Source organism: Centruroides vittatus, unplaced genomic scaffold, assembly GCF_030686945.1.
Source record: "Centruroides vittatus isolate TY-2023 unplaced genomic scaffold, ASM3068694v2 contig_799, whole genome shotgun sequence".
NCBI lineage: Eukaryota > Metazoa > Arthropoda > Arachnida > Scorpiones > Buthidae > Centruroides > Centruroides vittatus.
Window position 1 is genome coordinate 1028013 of NW_027122516.1, and position 14956 is coordinate 1042968.

The 14956-nt window shown below is 29.9% G+C and overlaps 1 protein-coding gene across 2 annotated transcripts in view; it reads right to left on the minus strand.

Annotated features, from left to right (window-relative positions):
• LOC136981908 (protein FAM199X-like) overlaps nucleotides 1-14956 on the minus strand; it is a 36239-nt gene that overhangs the window by 17985 nt on the left and 3298 nt on the right. For both annotated transcript variants that reach the window (XM_067278295.1, XM_067278294.1), the window contains exon 2: nucleotides 4322-4390. In XM_067278295.1, coding sequence (XP_067134396.1) covers nucleotides 4322-4390 — 69 coding nt within the window. The remainder of the gene's footprint in view (nucleotides 1-4321; nucleotides 4391-14956) is intronic.

Below are 14956 nucleotides of genomic sequence, written 5' to 3' on the forward strand. Positions count from 1 at the left end.
AGGTGTTTCTACAACATGGGGGTTGAAAACGTTAGCTGTTGTAGAAACACCTACCACTGGATTACGAAGGTTTTTAGTGGAAGAAAGATTTATAAATTAAATCTTTTGATTATTTAATTAAAATTTAATAAATAAAATTATTAAATTAGTTGAATTTTTCCTATAAAAATATATACAATTGAGATCTTGATTACTGATATTAATAAAATCTTATTACTACAATTAAAACCTAATGACGAATGACTCGGTATAGTATCACTAAGTCATTCGTTAATTCACAATTTCCTTCCAATGCATCAATTTAATCTAAATCTTATTGGTAAATCTATAATTAATTTTTGAAAATTATGCTACATTTTCTAGTTTTCATTAAAATGAATTAACCCAAAGAAAAGAGAAAAAGAAATTTTTAATATTGTTCCACAGACCAATTTTTACCTAGACCACTTTGAAAACTAATTCTTATACAAATGTATTTTGACTATCATTTTTATCATTCCTCTTCACTGCAATTCTCCTATCTTTCATTTTACATTTCTATACCAGGTGATATACTCTATGTGCATATTGTATAGTTTTCGTTATATCCAATAGTTTTATCATTTTCACAAAATTACATTCATTTGTAAAATCTACATTTAAAGAAAATGTGGATTATATGAATGAATAGCTATAGTTTGGTGATTAAATGTAACTGTCATTCTTTATATTAACATAAGAAAAATACAAGAATTGATAAACTATCTGATCTGTAAAACATTACTAGATTTTCCTCTTCTTCCATCTTTTGATTTGTAAAATGAATTAATTTTCATATCTATTGAACCATAAAAAGATATCTTCTTAAATTAATAGTTACTTAAAGTTACTTAGTTACTTATTTAGAAGAAATTGATATGTGTATTAACAACAATTCTGTAATAAATAATCTCTCTAAAATTAATAATAAAAAATCCTATTCTTTATAATTGAAATTCATATACATTATCAATGAAGCATTGCTAAGAATAAGTTAATCTATATGAAATTAAATTATACAAATTAATCAGTTTAATAATTTATTTAAATTTTATCGAAAATAAATGCAAACCCAGCAAATTAATGTACAAGAATATACAAATATAAACTGTGAATAAAAATCAAGATATAATAAATTATTTTGTTAATATTAGATATCTGCATCTTCAAATACTTATATATAATTTAAAAAACTTTGATATAATTTTAAATAAAAGTTTTAAAATTTGAATAAAAATCTATTTAACAAGATAATCATTTAAAGATAAACTGTCTGTAAATTTAAAACTTCATTTTAAAAATAAACTTTCTAGTTTAATCACACTAATTTGAGCTTTTACATCATACTAAAAATACGAAAGACCTTTATCATATCCTATAGATCAGTGACGAGCAATCTTTACTGGATGTGGGCCAGAAGTGAACTTCATATACTTCTGACAGGCCACATGCATTTTTTTATTATGGAGCTGCACACTTGCTGAATATCAACACAATCCATAACCATTAGTACACTAGGTACTAAAATAATACATGCCGATGATATTCAAACTAGTAATATATATAGTTCATTCCCATCTTTTCAAACTGATCAAGTTTAATTTTAATGTTCTTCACAAATATCAGGTTAATTAACGGCACATAAAGACAAGGTATAAAACAGGAAAATGAAATTAAGTTGCCAAAACTCAAAGATTGCATTTTAAGACCATGCAGGCTGCTTACAGCTGTTACAAATTAATAAAAAAAAAACTTTTTAGGCAGTACAGTAGAGAGTCGTTAATCGGAATCAATTGGGGACTGGGGTTGTTCAGATTAGTGATTTGTTCCGATTACCAATTATGTACGAAAAAATATATTAACCTGTCCGATGTTCAAATTTTTCTCCGTTGCGTGTCGCTTCGTGTTGAATTTTCGTCGATTTTAAGCCTAACAAAAATTTTTATAATAATAATCGAGGCTATTGTATCGTTAAAAATTATTTCTTCATTTCGTACAAACAAAATAAATATATTGAAGAATATAAAAACGTGAAAATTATACTTTAGAAGTAAATCTAGTATCAAAAACGTTCGATTCGGCACGACACAGTCCGACTGAAAATCGTTCCGATTACCGGGGTTCCGATTAACGGCTGTCTACTGTACTTTAAAAAAAATTAGCTTAAAGTTTTTTGAAGTAATTTTGAAGTGAAATTTAATTTTATTACATAAACCATACTGATTAATTTTTGCCACCATGATCTTATTCTTTTCTTGAAAATTTTTTAAATGATTTAATTGAAATTAAATTAAAATTTAAAATTAATTTCTACCTATTAAGAACTTATATACAGTAGCAGCTCAACTGCATATCTTTAGGTCAAATAGTAGTAATAATTAAAACTGTCCCTAATAGTGTGTGAAAATCCAGCGATTTCAGATTGTTTGATAATTAACAATACACAGAATTAATAATATGAATTATAATAATAATCTTAATTGCAGACTAACAATTTTCTATTATAAAAACTTACATAAAATGATTAATTTTATCGATATATATAAATTAATTAATAAATATTTAAAACCTGTGATATTTCTGTTGATTGAGGTTCTCTAATAACTGTAGTACAATCCAGTAGTTCAAAAAACAAGAAAATGTCATCAAATATACATATTTTTATAGATAAGTGATGTTTACTTTATACCTACTAAAATTATATGTAAGTAAAAGATTGCCATTTTCAATTATTAAGAATTAAAACCCATCATGTCATATACTGTAATATTAAAGACTCCAATAAAATCTTTGTATAATTTATTCATTTTTAAAAATTTTAAAGGAATAATGTTTAAAAATAAATCTAGAACAATGAATTATAAAATTCTGCAATAAAGAAACAGTTATATGCTAATTACAACTGAATTCAGGAAAGAGCTAATCTTTTTCAAAACTACATCAAATTTGCTTGAACATTTTTTCTTCTACATGTAACTCTGGATGCATGTCCCAAATAATATTAAGAAAAATTTAATAAATGTAAGCAATAAAGCTATTATAACTGATTTAAAGATAAGATTTAAAGTTGTTTATTAATCTAAACTTTCATCAATTGTAAAAATTCAAGTTAACTTATGTTACTAAAATCTGTATATACACCGATGTTCGTGAATAACTGGGACAGAATAATCCTTCATATACATCAATTTCTCAAACTTTGAGCTCCATTTTCAATGTTGAATTTCTAATCCATTCAAAGGCCATGGTATTACTACTGTTTTAAAAAATTTTCAGAAAAATGAATGGTTTTATTAAATAAATATACTGTGCAATGGTTTATAGTGCTATAAAATCATTTTATTTAAGCCAAACCCAAAAAGATAAGCAAAACAGTAACATAACTTACAATAGACACTATATAAGTGACTGAGTGATCTTTTAGTATTGCACCTGCTCGAACATCCAGTTTGTGCAGGTGCTAAGTCCAGTTTACATTAATACATAATCTCCCTTTTCCCGAAAGGTCAAAATTTTTCATGAAAGTTGAAATTTCAGTGCATAAATTTTCCAATCACAAATGATCAAATTCCTTTAACATTGAGGGTATAGTGCAGGGGTGACCAACATATGGCCCGCGATTAATTTTTCAAAATTAGCTACTTAACTTCCAATAATTGGTCGAATGGATGATTCGCAATACTTCATTATTCAAAAAAATTCCATTGTAGAGATTTACAACTTTTCTATTCGTCTGTTATAAATTTACACTATTTGAAGAATGAGAGACCCCACACTCACTGAAACTCATCTGCCATTCTGCCATGTCACTCTGTTTATGCTTACGTGTGACGCACAGCGCTGCCTGCATGTCGACTTTTTTTTTTTGCTTGTATGTTTCTTTGCATTGTAAAACGACACAGCACATGCATCAGGAACTTCTGTTTGAACAAACCTGACCTGCCGCCCAGGTCAGCTTATTTATATTTAACATGATTTAATTTTAATATTTCGTTCGGCCCAGGAGCAAAAACTGTTGGCCACCCCTGGTATAGTGTGTATATATATACATACAAGCTGACTTTTAGTAATTTAAAGTAATATGAATACTAAATCTTAGTAAAATTTTACATAAAAAAGGGTGTGTGTGCACGTGTACGTTGTGTCTACATACATTTTTTAAATGTAAAATTCAGTCTTAATAATTTTAGTTTTTAATAAATCAATACACTCAAATTTTATATAAAGATTTTTAAAAATCAAACCATAGAATATTTTTAAAGAGAAAATTATTAAATTGCAAACATCTTTCTGAAGTACATACCTGTCTATTTCATTGTTCAAAGTCATAATATCAGTTTCAAATATATCAAAATCCATAACAGAATCAAGGCTAAAAAAAATTTTAAATACTTCTATTAGAATTTTAAACACATTAATTCTATTAATAACTAAATTTAATAAATATAAATTATAAAAATCAATTATCACCGAGATTCTTTATTTAAAAACAGGTTATTTAGAAATGTATTATAGTATACTTTCAGTAATCTGAACTAAAATTCAGCAAGAATCCTTAGAATACTAGGCTGGATAGTGTGTGCAGTAAAATTCAATAATGATCAAAATTGTTTCTACAATATTTACATTTCTATATTCAAGCATGGAATCATACTTTTTATTTAGATTTGTTTATAAAGCAGCAAGCAAATACCTAAATGAAAAGTATGGTATTCTATATAAAATATACGATAAAATATTAAGAAATAATTTATTTTTTTGTACCAATTGAAAACTAAGTAAATAATATATAAATATCTATTTTTGCTGTATGTTATATTCCACCAAATACAGTGGGTGATCGGTTAACGAACATAATCCATTCCAAGACTTTGCTATCCAAATTGTTTATTAACCAATTATTGATTTACCATAGGTTTTTATGGGAATTTGATTAATTCGTTCTGGAAACTCCAAAAAATAAAAAAATATATACCTTCTTACTACATTTATTTATATGTAATAATAAAAATACATATATGAACAGTCTTGCATTTTTATTACTCATGTTTTTTTCCATTTGTGAGGGTTAAAGAATCTGTCCAATGTCAATTGCTTTTCTCTCTTCTTCAGGATTTTTCAGAAGTAATTAATAGCATTGTAATTGTAGAGATCCCTAACTCTATTAACCTCACTTTGGTTTGGATGCTATTCTAAGACGTTCTGACATCCTCCCACTTCTTCAAAAGATCTTTAATAGTAGATGTCAGCATTAATCCTCTTTTTCAGAAGAAAACATATCTCGACAAGTTTCTTGGTGTTCTTCATTCAAGAGTTTCTTGGCATTCTTCTGTTGTCAGATCAGTTTCAGGTTCCATTATGAGCTCATCAATGTTCTTTATTTCTCAGATGTAATTTTTGTTACTTCTTTAGCTGCTTGAATCTTCTTGATTATACTGTATCTTTCTTAGATAAGATTGAACTTTGTCCTACTGTAGATTTGTTCAAGCCATACTGCCCAGAAACTTCAGACATCTTCTGCCCATTCTCTACCTTTTGCTATTATACTCACACCTTTTGAAAATAAAAACCTATGCAAAATTTAACGGGTGCTCACCCAACAGTCTTGCAAATTCTATAAAAAAATTATTTCTGTCAGAAAAATGAAAGGCTGGAATTACAAGGGAGACACCAACCAATGCTGAATTATCAGGCTAGAAAACAGCTATATCAATCAAATTGGTGTCTTTATGTATAACGGGTTAGTTGTTGTTTATATACAAGGGAGAGTTTCAAAGTTCGGAGGAGTACCATCCAATCAGTAGATACCGGGTTGAGCATTGATATCAACGTCTCCTGTGCTCCTAAAAGTTTCAAATTGTTGCCCAAAGACAAGGGAAGAAAGACTAATCGGTATTCATTATTTATGTCACTTCTTCTTGTGTTTGTTGTCCGAACATAAAAATCTTTTGCGAAAGTACAGTCGACTCCGCATAAGTCGACACCCCAAGGGGAAGTGGAAATGTGTCGAGTTATCCGATGTGACGACTAAAGTGAAGTTGGAAAAAAAAACCACAAAACTACAATTAATAAAATGCAGTAGTGCGTTATACAGTAGTATAGGCTTACAATGCATTGTGTCCTCCATTTACAATTACTCTGTCAATGAAAAACTGAAAAATTCGTTTAGTGTTGTTTGTTTTGAGCACTTAACTGTCTCGATTTTCTTTTTCAACAACCACGAACGCCTTGAAAACATCATCTTTGCAATTGTCAATTATTAGCAAGTAACGTCTAAGGATTCTTAATGCCTCTGGCGTGAGAAAATGCAAAATTGGATTCTACTGTGACGTTGATGTAGATTGTATATTTTCTTTTTGTTTATCTGTTATTATTTTATACATAAAAATACATAAAATGTTAAGGCATTTTTATTAATATGTATATATATATATATTAATAAATAAATCGAGTCCCCCTCCTGAGAAAAAAAAAAAATGAGTTCGCACCACACGTGCAGAGTGAATTCATTTTTTCGGGAGGGGGCGACGACTTATCAGAGTGTGGGACAGCAAAAGTATGTCGACTTATCCAGTGGTTATGAGTTAAACGGTGTCTAGTAAACCGGAGTTTTTTAACATTAATGCCTATGTAAGTCGGCTGGGACCACAGAAACTGACTACTTAACCGATGGTGTCGAGTTATGCGGACTCGACTGTATTTGTTATCTGATTTGTTCATAGCCCGAACTGTTTGTTAACCAATCACCCACTGTATCTTATATCTATCTCCTTTTGCCATTCTATTTTGATAATAATATAATGTTCTAAAAACAAACTTATGTAAATCACATGGTAGTTCCAAGGCAATACACAAATTTTCTAATATCTTCCAAGTACAAGAATAATGGAAAAGAATCATTTTATGATGATTTATCATAATAACATACAAGAATCTCTGACTTTAAAGCATATTTACGAATTATGAAAATAACTGGAGAAAATAGTTCATAAAAAACTTATATCTTTATAAATCCAGCAACTATTATAATAAAAATAAAAATGTTTTTGATCAGTTTCACCAATCTTCCTCAGTTATAGACTATAAAGGAATGTAAAATAAAAGAACAAATACAAATTTAAAAGAATGCAAGTACTATGGTTTCTCTAATGGGATCCTGGAAACTCGGCTGTTTTTTTAACCCGGGAAATCTTGCAAATTTCTTAAAAGTTCACTTTTTTCTTATTTTGTGTTAATATTGAGGAAATGTTGCAAATAGAAAGTATAATTAACTCATAAACTGTCAGAATACATTTGTATTTATTAATTTTAAGCTTGCTTATTATTTTTTTAGAATTTTTGTTTGTTACGGCATGTCACAGATTGTAAATAATCAATATGTAGCCTATTTGTGGCAGGACTCTGAAAATTCTTTACTTGTCAGAACCTGTAATATCTTGAATAATTGCACCAATGATGTCTTCATTTTTAACCATGCCCAGTAGTTTCGATAACTGCATTACATCAGGTTGTGCAAATTGGGAAAGAATACAAACGAGTATAAAGTATGCAGGTATAAAGTTTTTCTTCATAAACCTGATTATTACAGCCAAACGAACTGCCGAATTATTGGGCTATAAGCTCAATGCAGCTATTAAAGCAGCTGAGATAGACAAATCAAAAATAGTAGACAGCAAAAGAAGTACTGCAATTTTGTTGTCTGTCTAATCTGTCATCTAAATTGTCGTAAGTTCTTACTTGGCAAAATTTTTTTACATCTCAGATGTCTTTGTTTGGATTTGCTATACAATGTTGCCACCTAGCCAACAAATACAATAATAATCATCAAAAATTTAGCACCTTTTGTCAGTTTTAAATCTAACTGGTTATTATTTAGCTATTAACTGCTTGATCAGTTGAAAAGTATGGACATATTATTTTTTCTAAGTATGGTACAGGCAAGGACAGAGCCTTTAAAGTACAGACTGTCCATACTAAATAAGTACATATGGTAACCCTACAGTAAATCACTTTCTGTCATCTGCTTGCATGTTGTGCCAATTGAAGATAGCAGTTGAATGAGTGTATGTAATGTCAATGTAAAAATTCATTGCTTTTGTGATTGCTGCAGTCTCTATTGTCTCACTACTTCATGTATGCTTATATATGTCAAAGCACACCCAAACTCTGACGACACTAGGACAAATAAAACCTGGACCATGATGCCTGACTGCTACAATTTGCATCAAGCAACATATTACATTCAAAATTGCTGTATGCAAAGATTGGTACTGCTTTTAATGCATTTTGTCTTGTTTCCTCAAAGTATCATTTCACAGTAGTATTCATGAGTGTAAGGCATTGTCACAGTGTCTACCAATTAGCAGATTGCATTATGTTGATTCTTCTATAAGGACATCAACATTGCATTGTGTATTGCAACATGATTTGTTAAAAAAAAATGAAGAAACATTCATAAGAAGTGATTACGTTGGTTGTCATACATATAGTCAGTTCAAAAAGTTTAGAATAATTTAACTCCATCACAAAGTACCAACTCTTGCATGACAATAACTACGAAAAATATTTTAAAAATCATAGAAAAATTAAATATGATATTTAGCTTGGTCTTTTAGCTATATATTCATGTAAAAATATTAATTTCTAAATAAAGTGATAGAGCTTTAATTTTTTTACTTCAGTGAATGTTCAAAAACTTTAGAATATTTTTATTCTAATAGTTGGTTAAATCTCCTTTGTTATGAATTACAGATATCATCAATAATTACTTGACATTGTTCAATACTAATTTCAGACCAAATTTTAATGTTTATCTCTTAAATCTTGTTTACTACAAAAACTTACACCTCCATAAATCCAACAACAAATTTAATAAAAATTTAAAACATTTTCGATCAGTTTCACTGATCTTCCGCAGTTACAGAATATAACGGAACAGAAAAATTAAAGAATGTAAATACAAATAAATTCATTTGTATTTACATTCTTTAATTTTTCTGTTCCGTTATATTCTGTAACTGCGGAAGATCAGTGAAACTGATCGAAAATGTTTTAAATTTTTATTAAATTCGTTGATGGATTTATAGAGGTGTAAGTTTTTGTGAATTATTTCCTCCAGTTATTTTTGAATTTCGTAGGTATCTTGTTTATTAGCTGGGTTAAATTCTCGCAGTCATATTTTACAATGGACCAAATATTCTCAATTGGAGATAAGTCTGGCAAGCTTTCAGGCCAGTCCAAGAGCTTAATTTTCTTAGATGTAAACTACTCTGACTTTTTTGCATGTATGACATTTAACTCCGTCCTGTTGTAAGATTACATCATTATCTTGAAAATGATCTTTTATTGTTGGAATGAGGAAATATTCTAAAATAAAACCATTTACTGTCTCATTAAGAAATCAGAATTTTTCAAGTCCATTACAGTCAAGTGAAACCCACATCATAACTTAGCTGGAAATTTATTGACTCATAAACAATCTGGATTATTGATTTCACATTTCAAGCACCAAACTTTTCCTCTATAAATAAATACAAAATATACTTTTGTCGTTAACCCTTTCCCGGCCAGGGTACCGATCTATCGTTACCCTAATTGTGTAGCAAAACGGCCAGGGTACCGATTGATCGTTACCCTGTTAACAATCAATTTTTATAAAATTTATCGACAACAGATGTCAGCACTTGACGGCATCGTCTTGTTTATCGTCTGTTTCACATATTTTTGTCCAGGTGGTGTTTTGTTGACTTAAAAAATTTTAATTGTCGGTTTTTTTTTCTTAATTTTTCATTTTCTGATAATTTTTTATTTCATTTTTAGCATATTCATGCAATAATATTACTATAATAAGTTCATTAATGCTATAATAAGTTTATTCAGCTATAATATGTTAATACATTATAAATATTCAAGTTATGACCTTCAGTTCTGATATTTTATATATTTTTTTAATTTTTAACCTTTTTTAAATCTAAAATATCAGCAAACGTTACATCTATTGCTACTGGTAATAATATGTTATTACAAAAATACATAATCTTGTTTGATATGAAATGAATAAAGTATATTAGTTCAATATATTAGTTGAAAGCGGAAAAAAAGTTCAGATTTCAAACAAATGTTTGATATAATGTGCGATAATTTCACAACGAATAAACGTACATGCATAAATGTTATATCAAATTGTACAGAACAATATTCTACATCATTCTGGCTCAGTGACAATAAGAATGAAGTAACCAATGTTAATTTTGACAAAAAGTAACAAATTTTCAAGTTTGAATGTCAGTTATCATACATTATTTTTTTTTCTCATACATTTTTCAAACTTTATTGAAAAATGTTGTATTTAAAACTAACTATATTGATAAATATATGTGATTTTTTTCATATGAATAAAATAATAATTTAATTTTTGGTGAATTTTTAAAATAATATTGCCTGATTTACCTATTTTGCCCTTGGCTGTTTCACAAAATAAGAGGGCGCGGAAAAAACGAGGCAAATGACTTTTTGCTATCGTTAAATGTAAAACACTATTTTTTTGCCCAAGTTGACCATTTTTTTTCTTTTGAACTTTTGTCAGATGAGGTTTCTTTTCTGGTTTGGCTGCTTTATAACCCATCTCCTTCAAATAATTGCAAACCATTGTTTTTGAAACTGGTTTTTTCCAATCACAGATTTCAATTCTTGTGACATCTATTGTTAACATTATTGTGATACTATTGTATTATTGTGACATTATCGTGAATATCTAAGGATGCACGTCTATTTTGTTTTACAATTTTTCTAAGTGATGATTTCTGTTGTTTCTGAAGTAAATTATGGATGACCAGAAAGTTTTTCAGCATTTAAACTTCCAGTTTCGTTAAAGTTTTGAATTATTTTTTGTACATTAGACTACATACAATTCACTTTCTTTGCTATTTCTTGTTGTTTAATATTTTCTTCATGTAAATCAATAATTTTCATGATTCTTTGATGCAGGCTTAATTGTTCTTTCTTGCCTTTGACGTTTACTCTGCTTTTCTGACAATTGCCAGATTGTAATTTATACAATATTACCTGTAATACAATCTATATTCTATATTATGTATTAAAAGCAAAATGTTCTGTCACTGTCACATACAAATAACAAATTTAACAATTAATTTGTTTTACAATTTGAAAGTTTCAAAACAACTTTTACGACTCTCTCATCTTTTATGACATAACTAGAGAAATTGTTTTAGCATTGTTTTTGCATAAAAAGTAATAAAATTCAAATTTATTTAAATTTTTTTTTAGTAATTTCATTAAATTTTTGTTTCATATATTCGGCTACTTTTTAGAAATTTTTTAAATTTTAAATATAAGTGAGTTAACATTAATTGAACTATTGGGCTACCTAGTTTATGTAATTACAGGAAATTACAAGCACTATTGCTTATAATTGAACAATATTTGTTATTTTATATTATTCTAAACTTTTAAAACATGATTTCAAATATCCTAAATTTTTTGATCATCTAATTAAGTAAAAAATATTATGATTCTAACACTATTTAGAAATTAATATTTTTATATGAGAATATGGCTAAAAGATCAAGCTAAATATACCCTTATTTAGTTTTTCGTAATTTTTTATTTTTCCTAGTTATTGTAATTCAAGAGCTGGCACTTTGTAATTGAGTTAAATTATTCTAAACTTTTTGAACCGACTGTACTTTCAGCATTGCCGAACATACTATATGTTTGTAAATGTATTACTTGATGGGGCTGCCAAAAAATGATGAGCCTCAATGGCAAGATATAATTTTTTACTTTTCATTACATAACTGTTTAAAAGTAAAAGTGTATATAATCTTTATTGTTGAAGAAGCTGCCCTCCATCTTATTCTAAGGTTTAGAGCAGTGATTTCCAAACTTTTTGAAGCCACCACCCCTTGGTTCCATAAACTTATATCAAATGCCCACAACCCATTTTCCCTTGTGAGAGAAAGACTAGGATATATTCTTATAAAAGCTTGTCTATGAACCTCACACTGTATGTCCATACCATACATTGTTCTCCATATCTGGAAACCATTAAATGCAATATTTTTTCATACCCATTTAAACAGAGGAAAGGGAAAAGTTTTCAGTGACCCAACCCTTGCCTATTCTCACTATTCAGTCAGGACCCTGCTCTAGTACTTCCTGTCGCCCCCGTAATGTCTATTCACCCCTAGATTTACTCACTGTCCTCAGTGGATGATAGCACCCACTTTGGGAACCACTAGTTTAGTGTTTAAGCCTTATTTCAAACAGTCCAAAATAAATCAGCCGATGATTTGGTAGTCAGAAAAGTACGCATATTTTGTGTTCGGCAAGAGTAACATCCAAATAATCACTCAATATTCGGTATTCAGCCATCCCTATTATATTGCAAAACATAAGTCATCAATTTTATGAAAGGCTTCTATAATTTTCCTAGTGAAAGAGAAAAGCCTTCATAATATGTCATTTTATTGGACTGCAATTTGAAAAAATTGTAGACCTATAAATTCCCACTGTCATTCATCCGTCTGTCTTTAATCTCAAGAATAGAGATAGATGAAAGATATGGAAACCTTGGGCAGAAGGACCCAATTAACTATATATGAACTTCTGATGCAAACCAGAAGGCACATTATTTCAATTCAAAACTCTTCCCCTGAAAGCAGTTAATAGATGACTGACACGACTATTGTTAAATAAAAAGTATGATGTACAAGGGGCAAAATACTACAGTACTAATTTGAAGTGCAGAGCATATATTTTAAATTAAATTAATTAAAAATTGCAGCCCAGCATTATGACAGTGTCACAATAAATAAGTGTTCCTTAATTATTAGACTAGTCCCATTCTTGAAGAATCATTATCCGAATGGAGATTGTGTGTTTTGACCAAATCTGGCAATGTCCCACTAGGTTCAAGACTATTGCATATTACCAATGCTGCCTTTGACCAACATGGGACACAGTATGCCTAATGAACTCTAACTAAAACCAATCAAATTGTTTTGATATCAGTCAAAGTAGAAAGTGTATATGAAAAATGAGATGCCAATTTCACTACAGAAAATACCCAGAGTTACATAACACATGACTAACATAAATTCTCAGGCCCACCAGTGGCCAAGGGGTTTCGTTCTCTGAGCACTGGGAGTTTGGTCATGGGTTCGTGCCTTGCCCAGACAGGCTGGCCACATGGAGTTTTCTGGATTTTCTCCACATCTGTAATGCCTGAATAGAGGCCAGTTACCCTTAAAAAAACCTCCCAGAAGGCATTCCCCATAGGCAGATTGCCCAAGTATTGCTTTGTCATAATTTAATAAACAAACAAACAAATTCTCAGTTACATAAAATGTAAATCTCAAAAATTGGAAAAAAATCTGAGTAGAGTAACATGTAATTTTACAAAGAATTATTCTATTTCAAACATTTATTCGTTCATTCCCTCTTTTCCTTTCACACTGTACTGATTTATTACTTTATTGCTCTGCTAATCCTTTATTTTTCAGTCTAATTGTAAACACGTTCGCAAGCATACCTGGCATTCCTTCTCGTAAACAAGATTCTTCTACAGTACTCAGTGAAGGTCAAGCAGCAAAACCAAGCACATCTTTATTGCTTGTTTTTCTATATGTATTGTTTCACGTCATTAGTGTAATTTGCCTTAAGTGATTTGTTTAATATATAACCAGTTTACCGCTGCTACATTTACATAGTGCTCATTGTTTATTTACAGTATTGTACTGTTAAAATGCAATCAAAGCGACAAACTGAATTTGTTGGTAATAAACCAAAAAAACAAAGGTCTGCAATTACTTTAGAAGAAAAATTTAAAATAATTTGTATCTATGAAGACAGGAAGACAATAACAACAATAGCTGGGAAGTGAATCAACCTATTTCGACAGTGAATACAATAGTGAAGGTGAAAGTTTGCATTGTTAAAAGCACGGAAGGTGTGACAATGTCGAAAGGCAGTCATTACCAAGAAAAGACTGGGTCCGATTTCAGAGATGGAGAAATTATTGTTTCATTGGATCAAGGATATGATACAGAAGCGGATACCATTAAGTTTTCTGATTATCCAGTAAAAAGCTAGGTCTCTACACAAGGATTTACAAGAGAAGACCGGCAACACAAATATGAAGAGCACATTTAAAGCTAGTGCTGGATCGTTCAACCAATTCAAGAAACATTCAAATCTGCATATCATCAAAATCACGGGCGAGGCAGCAAATGCAGATACAGATGTAGCAAGTGAATTTCCCAAACTTCTGGCCGAAATTATTGAAAATGGGGAATATTTACCCAAGAAAATATTTTATGTTTATGAAACTGATATTTTGGAAGAGGATGCCAGCACAGACATTTATTGCAAAAGGAAAAATCTATGCCTGGATTCAAGGTCGCAAAAGATTGAATCACAGTTATGCTTGGCAGCAAAGTATCAGAGGACTTGAAAATTAACTGCTTACAGTGTACCATTCTCAAAAACCGCATGCTTTTAAGAACATTGACTTGAGTATGCTATCCGTAATATGGAAAGCCAATGCCAACACTTGGGTTACACATGCACTTTCTGGAGACTGGTTTAATGACAACTTTGTTCTCCAAGTGAAAGAATATTGTGCTGGAAAAGGAATCCCATTTAAAGTTCTCCTGCTACTGGACAATGCTCCCAGTCATCTGGAAGAATTAGATGACTTTCATCCTGACATGGAAGTTGTTTGTCCTAGATCCACCTCACTGTTGCAACCAACGGATCAAGGCATTATTGCAACTTTCAAAGCCTGTGGCATATATTTTCCCAAGCAATCAAGGCCATTGATAGCAATAAGAGAATAACCTTACATGATTTCTGGAGAACTACATCCTTTATGCCATTAAAAACACTGAGGTAGCATGGGATGAAGTCAAGTAAACAA